This window comes from Myxocyprinus asiaticus, chromosome 18 (assembly GCF_019703515.2).
Source record: "Myxocyprinus asiaticus isolate MX2 ecotype Aquarium Trade chromosome 18, UBuf_Myxa_2, whole genome shotgun sequence".
NCBI classification, from domain to species: Eukaryota; Metazoa; Chordata; class Actinopteri; order Cypriniformes; family Catostomidae; genus Myxocyprinus; species Myxocyprinus asiaticus.
In genome coordinates, this window is record NC_059361.1 from 63,041 (window position 1) to 77,408 (window position 14,368).

Sequence of the window (14,368 nt, forward strand, 5' to 3'; positions counted from 1 at the left end):
TAATATCTTCCTCTGAAGCACGTTTTCTATCAGCCAGAATCAAAAACTTCAGGATCAAAAGTTCCTCTCATTCACAAACCATGACGGTTCATCTGTCACAGACAAACCGTCATGGATTGTCACAAACCAAGCAGGCAATCCAGGCTTTTTAAACTGATTGAGGCTCGCGGTGGATCTGCACGTGCGCATGAGTGCAACTTCAAGGCTGCATCTGAAATCAGGAAAATGCTGCCCCTGGAGGCTGTATACGGAGGTACGATGAAAATAAGGTGCTTTTCAAACTGTTTGGAGATCAGTTTCCTTAAGAGTTCAATTCATTCAAAACAGCTGTCAGTTAAGCCATTAACTGATTAGGCAGCAAGTCAGCTGCCTACGTTTTCAGATGCAGCCCAAAGTAAAAATGCTTTACGTGTGCTATGAGTAAGTGTCATATTCACTATCACTGTTTGTACAATTCAGTATTTTTTGATTAAATGTGATTGCTAATGCACACATGCCATCCATAGATGTTGGACTACTGTGTGTACTGTTATTTCCTTCTTCCTAATATATTTCTTCATGTGCAAATAAATTACTAAAACAGAAATCTGAAGAAACTGCGATCTACTATTTAAAATACAATATTATTTTTTTAGTTGTGTGAAATTGAGTAAATATAGTGCTAAATAAGAGATTCTTTTTTAGAAATGTTATATGTTTGTTATTTACTATATTAAATTGTGTGATATATTGGCATTGTATTGGCCTATCAGCCACCCTGCTCTCTGGGAATTGGCATTGGCCATTAAAAAACCCATATCGGTCAACCACTAGTGACAAGAGACCATTACCTTCTGATACGCTTCGCGAGTTTCATAGAGCACAAAATTCTCATACTTCTATAAATAGCCGTCCAATGACAGGCCGTCTTCTTCTTCGAGTGGGACATGTAAGTGGGGGGGTGTCAAGTCGAAAGTTCATTGGATGCACCCACGTGTCAACTGTACAATGGCAATTTTAAACTTGATTCTAAAATGGATAAAGAAAAGCAACTGGCAAATGGTGAAAAGCAATTGCCAAACGCTTTTTTAAAATGCAATTTAAAAGGTGCATTTAAAAATGACTTATTGTGCTATTTTATTGTTACATTTAATTGCATTCTAAACAATTAAATACATGATTTATTAATGCAACATTTTGTTGTTAAATATAATACAATTTTAAACATGAATTTAATAAACACATTTAAATATGTCTATTTATTTGTCCATTTATAAATTGGCTTATTAATTCATGTTTTAATTCTTCTGTAATCGGTACTCCACGGCTTCCATAGCATTCAGCGCCCACTGACGACTCACAACTCACCAGAAACTATACATTCAAAAATCTTTAGCATGGGACACATATGATTGACTTTAGCCAAGCCTAGAGTATATCTGTATAGGTAATTTTTTTTTGTCTTTTTGTGGTTTGATGGCTTGAATAAAGCCTACGCTGCATATGGAGAAACTGCATGAATGACGGTCACGCTTTCTAAACTTTCAGTTGCACCATTTTCTTTTGTTGTCGTTGTTTTTTTTTTCATACACAAACCAGCAAATTCATTGACGTCACTTTGTTCATTCTAGAAGAAGTGCAGAAACCTTTTTTTGTATTGGATTCAGTGTTTTGGACTGACACACTATTCACCAAATCTCATCCAGTGTGCAACCGGCTTTAAAGAGAAAGACCATAATTCATCTTCACAGTCAATATTGAATGTTAATATTGTGGTTTTTAATAAGGCAGTGAATTAAGGTTTTGTTTGATACAAATAATAATGCTTCCCTAAATCAGGCTCTATCAGTTACCAATATGTACAAATTAATTTAACATAACATTTGCAACCACATATCAAAAAACTGAAATGAATTATGTTTGTATGAGCATGAAGCCAATGGCAACACACATTAATAGTGCATGTATCTATTGATATGGATTGCTTAAACATTCATTACATATGACACAATCAACAAAGTCAGTCAGACTCTTACAGAAATGTGCCATCATGTTCACTATAGTTTCTGTAAAAAAAGTTACTACTGTACATTTTTTTATAATAATAATAATAATAATAATAATAATAATATGGGGTCTCATCCAAACAGCTTGACAAATCTGTCTTTTTGTTGTATTTATTTTTCTTTTGATGATGGTGGTGGCAAGTACTGAGCTAGAACACTTTGAAGCAATTTTGGACGGAACTTGGTCATTTTTTGTAAGAAAAACTCATCCTTAACACATACAAAACTCAAACTTAATATTAATAACTAACCACCAGTAAAACGGCAGTCAGATGTCCACAAGATGAAAATAACAAAGATAAAAAATGCAAATGTTCTGAATACTTTTGTGTGCTGTCATTAAACTCTGACTGTCATTGACACCGAGACAGAAAACGTAAGGCAGGTGTTTGATAATTCTCTGCCTCATATTGTTGAATGTGCCAGGTTAAATATTTAAGCGAGACATCTTATCTAGCCTGGTGAGTAAATATGAGATCTTGGCATGTGTGTGTGTGTGTGTGTGTGTGTAGTATCACAGTGTAATCTCTGAAAGTCGTTTCATTAATACTTATGAAGAAACAGAGAAAAGTACCTGCGCTGATTCTGGTTCTCCACCATGGCTGAGTTTTCCTTGTTTTTGTATTCCTAAGATGTTTCTCCATCTCAATCAATCTGTCAGACAGTGTGCTGCTGTCCTCGACTCGTCCACAACCAGCTTAACAAGTGTCACCCAAAACAAGCAGCAGTATTTGTGTCTCACCTCTTCCCCTCTCCAGTCACTAAACCGGTTTTCAGCCAGGACTGGAGGAAGCTGGACATTGACAGTAACTAAAGGTACACTGGATGACATGATAAATAAAGATCAGCTGATTTGATATATCATGTTCCTCCAAACATACCAACCTTCTGTTTGGACTGAGGAAATCTATTAGAAATGACAAACTGCATATACAATCAAAGAAATGATTTTGCAGTTCCCAAAATTTTATTTTGCCATCTATAAACTGTTATATCTGAAAGAACTGTGGATAAAATGCACTAAAAATAGATTTTTAGCACATCATTCACTGAAAAAATTATGCAAATCAGGTAATGGCGCAAATACAGCCAAACAAATCTGTGCTGAAAGCAATTTGTACTGCACAATTCCCCATCTTAGAGTTAGTGCTGTTAGGGAAGGCTTCAGCAGATCGTTCATACTTTACTGTGATTGTACAGCATCACTTCACACACCACAATCAACTCTTTAACAAGCATAAAGGCTTGCACAACACAACTGAATATATCAGTAATAGCACAATGTTTATTGCACCAGGCAAAATATGATTTGTTTTGTGAATAAAGTGCAAATCTAAAACAACCCTAATTTAGGCTTGTTTGTGCTGATATTAAATGACAATTACGCAATTAAAATACACATATACACATCTCCTCACCCGTACAAACAAGGACTTTTCAACCTCTGCTGCCTTGTGCTTCACAGAAACCTGGCTGAGTGAAGCCATTCCGGACAGCGCGTTACATCTGCCGGGCTTCCAGCTGTTCAGAGCGGATCGCATCGCGGAGTTAACGGGGAAAACGAGAGGCGGTGGAACATGCTTTTATATCAATGAAAGTTGGTGTACAGATGTAACAATGTTAAAGAAGATGTGTTGTCCTAATTTGGAAGCGCTCTTTATTAATTGTAAGACTTTCTACTCGCCGCAGGAGTTTTCCTCGTTTATTCTGGTGAGTGTTTATATCCCGCCACACGTGTGCGTGAACACAGCACTGCAACAGCTGGCTGATCAAATCACAGACACGGAACAACAATACCTGGACTCAGTTATTATTATTCTGGGAGATTTTAATAAAGCTAACCTCACCTGTGAACTGCCCAAATACAAACAGCACATTACATGCCCCACCAGAGACAGGAAGATACTGGATCATTGCTACACAACAATAAAGGATGCATATCGCTCTGTTCCTAGAGCAGCTTTGGGACTCTCTGATCACTGTCTGGTTCATCTTCTTCCAACCTACAGGCAGAAATTAATATCTGCTAAGCCTGTAGTAAAGACTGTAAAGAGATGGACCAATGAAGCAGAGCGGGAACTACATCGTTCAGAAACAAAAGACAAGGGAAGCACAGGGCCCAAATTGTGTTTCACCCACTTGTCTAAAATCCTGTGCTGACCATCTGGCCCCCATCTTCACACAGATCTTCAATAGATCACTGGAGCAGTGTGAAGTCCCATGCTGCTTCAAACACTCCACCATCATTCTGGTCTCAAAGACATCCAAAATCACAGGACTTAATGACTACAGAACTGTCGCCCTGACGTCTGTGGTCATGAAGTCATTTGAGAGACTGGTGTTGGCCCACCTGAAGAACATCACTGGACCCTTTCTAGATCCCCTTCAATTTGCTTATAGAGCAAACAGGTCTGTGGATGATGCAGTCAACATTGGATTGCATCATATCCTGCAACATCTGGACAGACCAGGGACATATGCAAGGATCCTTTTTGTGGACTTCAGTTTGGCTTTCAACACCATCATCTCAGCTATACTCCAGAATAAATTACACCAACTCTCTGTTCCCATGTCTATCTGTCAGTGGATTACCAGCTTTCTGACGGACAGGCAGCAGCTTGTGAGACAGGGGAAACTCACTTCCAGCACCTGTACGATCAGCACTGGTGCCCCCCCAGTAATGTGTGCTTTCCCCATTACTCTTCTCCCTCAACACCAATGACTGCATCGCCAAGGACCCCTCTGTCAAACTCCTGAAGTTTGCAGACGACACCACTGTCATCGGCCTCATCAGAGATGACGATGAGTCTGCATACAGAAGGGCGGTTGAACAGCTGGCTGTCTGGTGCAGTCATAACAACCTTGAGCTGAACACGCTCAAAACAATGGAGATGATTGTGGACTTTAGGAGGAACACCTCAACACTGACCCCTTTCACCATTCTAAACAGCACTGTGGCAGCAGTGGAGTCATTCAGGTTCCTGGGCACTACCATCTCACAGGACCTGAAGTGGGAGACACACATTGACTCCATTGTGAAAAAGGCCCAGCAGAGGTTGTAATTCCTTCACCAGCTGAGGAAATTCAACCTGCCACAGGTGCTGCTAATACAGTTCTACTCAGCAGTCATTGAACCAAACCAGACAGTTATAGAAGTGCAGAGGACAGACTCAGCTACGAAATCAGACATCAGAAGAATACAAAGGACAGTTCGGACTGCTGAGAGGATTATTGGTTGCCCTCTGCCCTCCCTTCAAGAACTGTACACTTCCAGATTGAGGAAAAGGGCTGAAAAAATATCACTCTGGACCCCACTCACCCAGCCCATTACCTCTCTGAACTGTTCAGAGCACTGAGCACCAGAACAGTTTTTTACCGTAGGCTATCCATCTCATGAACAGTTAAAACTGCCCCACTGAGCAATAATTATGTGCAATACACAGCTTAGTCTATTTATATTTATCCAACATACCCTACCTCTTCTGCCATACATTCCCTTGCATCTGTATATAACAGATTTGTATATACGTGTATATATATGTCGTATTGTGTATTTCTATATATACACACTTCTATTTTCTATTCACTTTTTCATTTGTTTTATTTTTGTATTATATTATTATTTGTATTATTATTATCTCTGTCTTGTTGTATTGTTTGTGCAATGGAAGCTTCTGTCACCAAGACAAATTCCTTATAAAGCTCATTATGATTCTGATTATGACATGATACAGCATCATATCAGCACAGAAAGCTCTTGGCTAAACTAGATTGCAGGTTAGTCAATGAGACGCAGGTTTTTGTGCTAAAAATACTGCAAGTAAACATTCTGTAACTGTTTATTGAATTCTCCCCTTTGTATGTGTGTGTGTGTGTGTGTGTGTGTGTGTGTGTGTGTGTGTTTATCCATATGCAGCAGAGAATAATGACAGATCTCTGTAAAAATCTGCTGAGTGAGTGATCAATGAGAGGAAAGTCATTATGTGTGACTATAACAACAAACCGCACCTCCATCTTCCATCTCTCTTTGTCTCAATATGACCAGGACCGTGACAGTAGATGAGCACCTTTGTGTTGTCTTAAAATAATTCTCACAGTAAATGAACACATGGCACACTCTCAAAACTCCATGGGATTATATTGATATATTATTAATGACATATTCAAGAAATTACTCATCTTCCACTTCTGTCTTTCTGCCATTTTTAGAATTAATAAACGGATGGCAAATTGTTTTGTGTTTTTTATGTTTATTTGTGTTTGGTGTGTAAAATTATAATAACCTTTATAAAATAAGAAATAGTAAGTATTATAATAATCAAATTTCTGAAGAAAGTTCGAGAAGTATTTGCCCATGCAAAAGTCACCAGCACAATCCTTGGTGTTGTAGGTGGCTGCCAGCCCGTTGCTTTGGGATTGCTAAGGTGTTTTGACTGTTTTAGCATTGTTATCCCGTTGTTAGGGAGTTCGGGGTCATTTCTAGGTGTTTGCTAACTTGCCAGAGTCAAAAGAGTCCCTAACTCATCCTTAAATCTCTATAATATTCTGCTCTCTAGATACTGCATGACTCGAGTCCCTTCTTCAATGTAAGTCTACGGGATCGTTTTGCCTGTTTGATCATCAGACAAGCAAAAGATCTGATCACTTAGAAAAGTAAAATCACAACTCTGCCTAATAAGCCGCTTGATTTGAGTTATCATTCATGTCTGTAACACAAGCAGTGCTGGACGAGTCACACACTGAATGTCTAATATAATGTTTGTTCAAATCACTATGAGCCACAGTTATAATGATGCTTGAGTTCACTCATCACCCTCTCTTCTCGTTTTGAGGTTTTTTTATGCAAAACTTTCCTGCCATAAACTTCTGCTTTTCACTTCTTGCTTGCATGCTTGACTGACTTCACAACTGAAAACAGTCACATGTTGAACACTGAGAAGCAGATAATAATACAACAACATTTCTGTGCAACTTTTGCGTAGAGGATAGTGTAGGAGGCGGTGAGGTCATCAGAAATAGACACAACCCACATTAGAGAGACACCACACTGCTTAGAAAAGAAAAATTACAAATGAGATCTCTGTTATCTCAGTATCACAGTTTTTCTTATCAAATTCTCCCAAGACCAAATTATCTGTTCTATCCTATGTACAATACTCCTAATGTATGTCAACAGAGGTCTCATTTGTGTCTATTTGAATTTCTAACAAGGAATGTGAGTAGAAACAGATCAAAATGATCCCAATGACTGCACGTATAACTGAGCACTGTATGAAGCCAATTTGAGGACTTACTGTAAGTCATTTGAATCTGAAAAAAGAAATCTAAATGAAAATGCAAATATTTTTCAAATATGATGTCAAAAGAAAATTAGAAGATTTAGAAGATTTGTAGTTGTACAAAAGAAAACTTCAAACTTTTAATTGAAAAGAAAGCATTCTCATTACATTTTTCAGATTTTATTGACTGAAGACCCTAAATTGGCTCCATAGTACTTCCAGTTGGTTAGTAAAAATTGGGCATTGATACTGTGTGATTGACAGGATATAGCTTAAGAACATGGAGAGGGAAAGAGACAGAGAGAAACAGTGGGATCCAAGGTGTTAAAACAGCCTTTGACGTCTGTGAACACATTGCATGTGTTATTTAGCACATTAACGAGTCTTAACACCCCCAATCCTGTTAAGAGATACTTAATTGGCTCATCGGATAGCAGCATGGTATTTGATGGCTGCTGGACGTTACACAGGCACACACACAAGCACACATGCACGCACACACATGCACACAGGCACATTAAGGCAAGTCATTTTTATTTGTATAGCACTTTTCACAACACACATCATTTCAAAGCAGCTTATGCTATGCTTTATTAGAAAATGAAACTGTATTGTCTGTAATGTCTTAAAGTCATCATTGTGTGATTTAAATGAATAATGTGATTAAAAATCAAGCCTTAAAAATGATTTGTATTTAGATCCCCAGTGAGCAAGACAAAGGCGACTGTGGCAAGGAACACAAAACTCCATAAGATGACATGGATAGATAGTTTTTCCAAATGAGAACGTCCCAAAATGGAGGTTTTGTCCAATTTGGTTCACTTTTGGGTAAAAACTTCCCTAAACACACACACACACACACACACACACACACACACACACACACACGGAGACAGATGGATATGGGGACAGGTCAGGGTGTATGCTTTGGAAGGAGGTGGAAATCACTGTGTGTATGTGGTTCACCCTAGGATTGGTCATTGCTATATACAGTAACTATATGAGCAGGAGAACGCCTGTTAAATAGGCTACTGCTTCAGCTTTGATGTCACACACAACAATCCTGTACAAATACACCCTCATAATAAATACACCACACACACTATTTAATATTCCACACTTGCTATTCTAGACTAGTTTAAAGTGTTAAACGGTTGGTTCAATAAAAAAAAAAGACAACTCTAGGTCATTCCTAACCCTGCATGGAACACAAAAGGAGATGTATATAGCAGAATGTTGAAGTTAACATTCACTATCATTGTATCTTTTTTCCCACTCCATACAATGACAGTGAATGGAAACTGAGGCTGTCAGTCTTAACATTCTGATATAAACATCTCCTTTTGTGTTCTGCAGAAAAAAAGAAAGTTATATAGGTTTGAAACAACATGAGGGCGACAGAATTTTCATTTTGGGTGGACTATCCCTTTAAATTGTTCCGTCTGCTGTGGTAAGGATGAATAGCTGAAGAGCCACAGCCCTTCTTGACTGATCAGATCCTGTGCCAAACAAAACGTCGACCTACTGAACAAAAAGCACTGACCTGATGTGAGTCCTTCTTTGATTCAAGACACCAGCTGTGAACGAACAGGTCTGAGAGTATGTGATTTCCACTGCAGTTCTTCAGAGGAACGGAGTCGTCATCCTTATCCAGAGAATCACAGCAGACTGAACAGCCTTCTAATTATCCCTCCTCTCTCTCTCTCTGCATCCTTCATCCTCTCTCTCCCTCTCCACCTCTCTCCCCCCCCTCTCTTTCTCTCACTCTCTCTCTGTCTCTCTCTCCCTCTCCCCCTCTCTCTCTCCCTCTCACACTTGCTTCCCCCCCGGCAGCACACAGTTTTCTGCTTCTTGTTTATCGCCGGTATAGATAATCGCATTCCAGAGGAGCGACAGAATATGGCAGGGAAACAGCACACACATTTCTGTCCCTCTTTTAGTTTGTGCCAATGTGTGTGTGTGTGTCGCATGAACAATCAGCCCTATTGTGATGCTGCAGGGGAGAACTGACAAACAGGGAGGACACACAAGCGTTCATCTGCTGCCATCGGACGAGTGGGGGTTCAGAATAAGGGTTGGGAGGAATATTGATGAGTGGCTTTGAAATTCTGAGGATGCCGTGTTCCTCCCCTGATTGGTCAGTTCATCGGAGCCCATGTGTCATTATAATTCAGCCGAGTGTGAAAATGAGGCTGAATCTATTGGAGGACACGCAGCAGTCATGTGACGAGAGGGGCTCATGGGAGACAGGAAGAGAATACAGATGAGTCAGTGATGTGTGGGGGATCTGAGGGGGGTATCATCAACACCTCCAATATTCTCAATATTTTAATAAAGCCAGAGAAAATAAAACTCTGGATCATGAGCTCAACTATACAATTTAGTGGTCGAAAAGATCCACCATTCAGAACCAACAGAGGCAGAATTCATATTCAGTTTTGTTTCTATGCCTCTATGAGACTTTGATAGCAATAGTTTCTGCCCAAATACTATGGTTACTGTGATTATTGCTACTATTACAGTATAAACCATAACTATATTTCTACATTGGAGAGTGGCACGTATCTGTGCAAAACTCACTGCCATGATATTAAGTTGTTTTGGTTGGCCAAAAGTCAAAAGAGTTCACTCGCAAGTCTCTATAATATTCTGATCATTACACATGACTCTGGCTCTCTGCCTCAATAGAAGTCTATTGGATTTATCACCTATTTTATCATCTGACTGGTAAAAATAAGTCTGATTGCTCAAAAAAGCAAGCCACACAATTTGAGGTCATTTAAGTCGGTTTCGGGAAATTTGTTCAAATCCTCAAGCATGACTAATATTAATAATGATACTTAAAGCGAACACTACTAATCGATTAATACATAAGATCTCATTAAAACAGGACCTTTCAGAACCTTTCATGAATCAGTCATTGTAATCTTTCATTTTAATAATTTATGATCATCAAAACTTCACACATTTTGAAGAGGGCTAGAAATTAATTTATTTTACTGTTAACCAAATGACATTTCATTTATAGTTAGGGTATATGCAAGTCTTCCTGAGTCTATGGGGATTAATGACAATTACTTACTTTTTTCACATTTGCTGATATTCAGTGAAACAGACTGTTTAAATAAACAATTACATAGAGGAAACATTGAACAGAGAGCATGAGTAAGCTTTTTAAAAGTGCTGTCATGTAAATGCATACTGGTTTTCACGTCTTTAAATGTTTTTTTATTTTTTCTTCTTGCTCTCCCTGATGTGAGTATTCAGAAGTTGTTCAGTGTTCTGGGAATGATGAGGGTGACAGCATCATACTAAATACCAAAAATGCCAGTAAACACACTCCATTTGGGTTGCAACGGTATGAGATTTTCACGGTACGATAACAGTCTCAAAATATCACGGTATACGGTATTACACAATTATTATCATCATTATCAGTTACAATGACCCTTACAGGAGTGAAAACAGAAAACAGTTTTTTTTTTTTTTTTTTTTTTGGTTGAACAAACGCTTTATTATAATTGAAAATTGAAACCATTTTTTTTTTTTTATGGAAGGTGAGATTCTCCTTCCGGTTGCATTTTTTTTTCTATATACTGTAGATAAGCAAATGTACATGGTATGAAAACCGTAAATTTTCATACCGTGGTATACCGTGAAACTGGTATACCACTGCAACCATACACTCCACACACTCTCACACACACACACACACTCTCACACACAGTAAAGCTCTTAAAGTGACAAGCAATTTTTTTTTTTTTTTTGTCATATGAGAAAGCTCATATGACTGAAAAGCTGATCTGAGCTGATTCACCCAGTCAGACTAAACACTCCTGACATCTTCCTGCAGTTCTGATTTCACACTTTTATCCTCACTCAAAAATGAACAGCACCGTCCTTTACATTTGACAAGTACACTTTATAAAAATCAAAATCACAATAAATGCACACAATGCTTTTCATCCCCCACAGCTCTCTGACCCCCTCCTGCCCTCATCAATACATCTTCTCCTCCCCCTTCATGAGCCTCAGGCCGTGTCTTGTTCTGCAAGTAATCCTCCGATTCAGAATACTCTTGAGTATACTAACCCATTCATCATGCCCAATGGAGTTACCGAGGCCTAAAACACTCATTACACTGCAGTAATTCAGACCCATTCTGTTATGTGTCACTAACCCTTTTGTGAGACATTTTGACGATGCCCATATTAGGGCTGGGTAATATATATCGTGGCGACGATATAAAGTGTCAATCGATAGAGATTTTGTATACCATGTGTATCGTGATATAGAAATATTCATGTGCGCAGTGTGGGCTTATCTATCATTGGGCTGGGCTTCACGTGCGACAGAGAGAATTGAAGAAACATGGACAGGGTTTTTCCTTTATCGTGCGATTGGCGCTTTAAAAGTGCAAATATTCTTCTCAATTGACACGCAAATGTTTCATGTGACTGTGGCGCACTCTTTCTGGTGTTTCAAAGTGTGCATGAGTCCAGCAGGCTTTCCAATATTTGTGCTCCACAGACAGGAGAGCTCAGATCGAGATCACTCAAACTAAATCATTTTTGACCCAGGAAAACCCCAAATGGAGAAAGAAATTTCCACAAAACAGGACGACTCCCAAACAGGTCAAGAAAATGAAGAGGAGCTTGTTATTAAAACAGGTACGACATGGTGTACAGAGCAGATAAAGGTAATCTGCATACCGTTTCACAGGACGATAATCACTCGTAATACAAGCAATCTGTTTTATCATCTCAAAATCAAGCATGCAAAATAATATTATGAAAGCCAAAAGATGAACTCTTGCATGATCATCTTGCATAATGCATGAAAGAGATGCATTAATTCAGTCATTTTATATTTAAGTGTTTATTTTCGTTGCATTCTTTTTTTTTACTTGTGTTTTGTTTTCTTTGTCACATTGTATTGAGAAGATCTTAAGTTTCTTGAGCAAAGTTTATAATAATAATAATAATAATAATAATAATAATAATAATAATAATAATGGTCAACAACATTTAAACCTGAAATGTGACATACTGTTATATTTAGCATATTGGTAAGGTTGATTTTTGAAAACAGGTTGATTTTAATTAATTAATTAATTTACTTAGACATTGTTTGTCTTCTTCCAAATAAAGAGGAAGTAGTTTTAATTTATATAGTATTTAATTCACTGACTGGAGTTCCAAAAATAGGCATTATAATATGGTTATTTAATATATTAACCCATTTTTATTGATTTTCCAGAAAACGTACTACATCGTGATATATCGTTATCGTGATATAAAATTACTCGTATCGTGACATATGATTTTGGTCATATCGCCCACCCCTAGCTCGTATACACAGAAACTCACAATAGTGTTAATTCAACTGAAATCCATTTAGAAAGGAGCAAATCTCTCATATTTGCTTACTTGATCAAAAACATGATTTTGTGCATATTGTGTATATAGAGTATATTAGCTTTCTAAGGAAGCGTTCTTTATTCTCAAACATTCAGTAAGGTTAGTGTTTTGAACAAACCATTTGTTCTGTGGATGTGAGGGTTCATCACACTGTGTGGATTGTTGAGGAGGTTTGCTTATGCTACTACTTTTCTAAGTGATCAAATTTACCTGCCTGTCAAAAATATCCATTATCCAATATCCATTCCATGATTCCAAAAACATTTTTTAAGTCCTCGTGGTGGCGTAGTGATTCGTCTTAATCCGGGTGGCGGAGGACGAATCTCAGTTGCCTCCATGTCCGAGACCATCGACCCGCACATCTTATCATGTGGCTTGTTGAGCGCATTGCCACGGAGACATAGCATGTGTTGAGGCTTCACGCCATCCACCACGGCATCCGCGCTCAACTCACCACATGCCCCACCGACAACGAACCACATTATAGTGACCACGAGGAGGTTACCCCATGTGACTCTACCCTCCCTAGCAACCAGGTCAATTTGGTTACTTAGGCGACCTGGCTGGAGTCACTCAGCACGCCCTGGGATTCGAACTAGAGAACTAGCAAACTCAAGGGGTGGTAGCCAGCGTCTTTTACTGAGCTACCCAAGTCCCTCAAAAAACATTTTTGACAGTTAGTGCTCCTTCAGGCCAGCACCCTTCCAGAGCTTTAATTGAACTATCCCACAGTAGGGTTAGGAGAATATTGTGGAAATCATGAACTTGGCATTGGCAGTCATTTTAAGAGTAAAACAATCTCCAAAGAATGATTGCATACCAATCATTCTATTCATTAGCGATCTTTATGGTTACTTGACTTTTCTAAGCAAATGTCCGCAAATACAGACTTAATTGTTTGAATGCAGGAATATTTGTGCTGGTAGTTAATAAGTACTATGGCAGCGTGATGCATGGAATAAATGCACAAAACAACTGACCTGGTCACTGAGTCACTGACCTCTATTCTAAACTGTAAACTATAAAACTACACTGTTCTTGTGATTGTTTACATGTGTGTGTATTCTTAAATAGGGCAGAGTATTATTTAAAAAAAAATAATTAAAAATAAATTCCTGTCGCTGTTACAAATTCACAGGAAAAATACCAAAATGCCATCCAAGTAGACAAAGACAAATACCAGTTCAGATTTCCTGTCAAACAGCTTTGTGTGGGTGTGAGTCCCAAAAGCTGACAAATATGTTCCTCATTGTTGTCTAACTTTATCATCATGAGTTAAAACACAGATGAAATATGTTATGTAACAATTTTACTTTAAATGAATATGAAATAACCATGATAAATATACAAATTTCATTTGTCCCTGCTAAAAATACCAGCTTAACCAGAATGCAATTCCCATGATGGTCAAGGCCGGTTTATGCTGGTTAGTGATAGTGAAGCAGGAAGATACCAACACATCATCATACCATGGTGGGGGACCAGCACCCAAAACACAACATAAGTTTGTGACCAACAATGCTGCTCTTTTAAGCAGAGTACTGCTCAAACATATACACGTAAGCTTAAAGTGAAGTCACTACATACACACTCATTCCTATTTCACACTGCGACCCTATGCTGA

General features: G+C 38.4%; 1 protein-coding gene across 5 annotated transcripts in view; it reads right to left on the reverse strand.

The window, feature by feature from the left end:
• LOC127456205 (FYVE, RhoGEF and PH domain-containing protein 4-like) overlaps positions 1 to 14,368 on the reverse strand; it is an 85,784-nt gene that overhangs the window by 55,175 nt on the left and 16,241 nt on the right. For 2 of the 5 annotated variants that reach the window (XM_051724580.1, XM_051724578.1), the window contains exon 1: positions 2,620 to 2,704. The exons of the other annotated variants lie outside the window; for them this stretch is intronic. In XM_051724580.1, coding sequence (XP_051580540.1) covers positions 2,620 to 2,689 — 70 coding nt within the window. In that variant the 5' untranslated portion in view covers positions 2,690 to 2,704. Of the gene's footprint in view, positions 1 to 2,619; positions 2,705 to 14,368 lie in introns of those variants that run through there. 5 annotated transcript variants of the gene reach the window in all.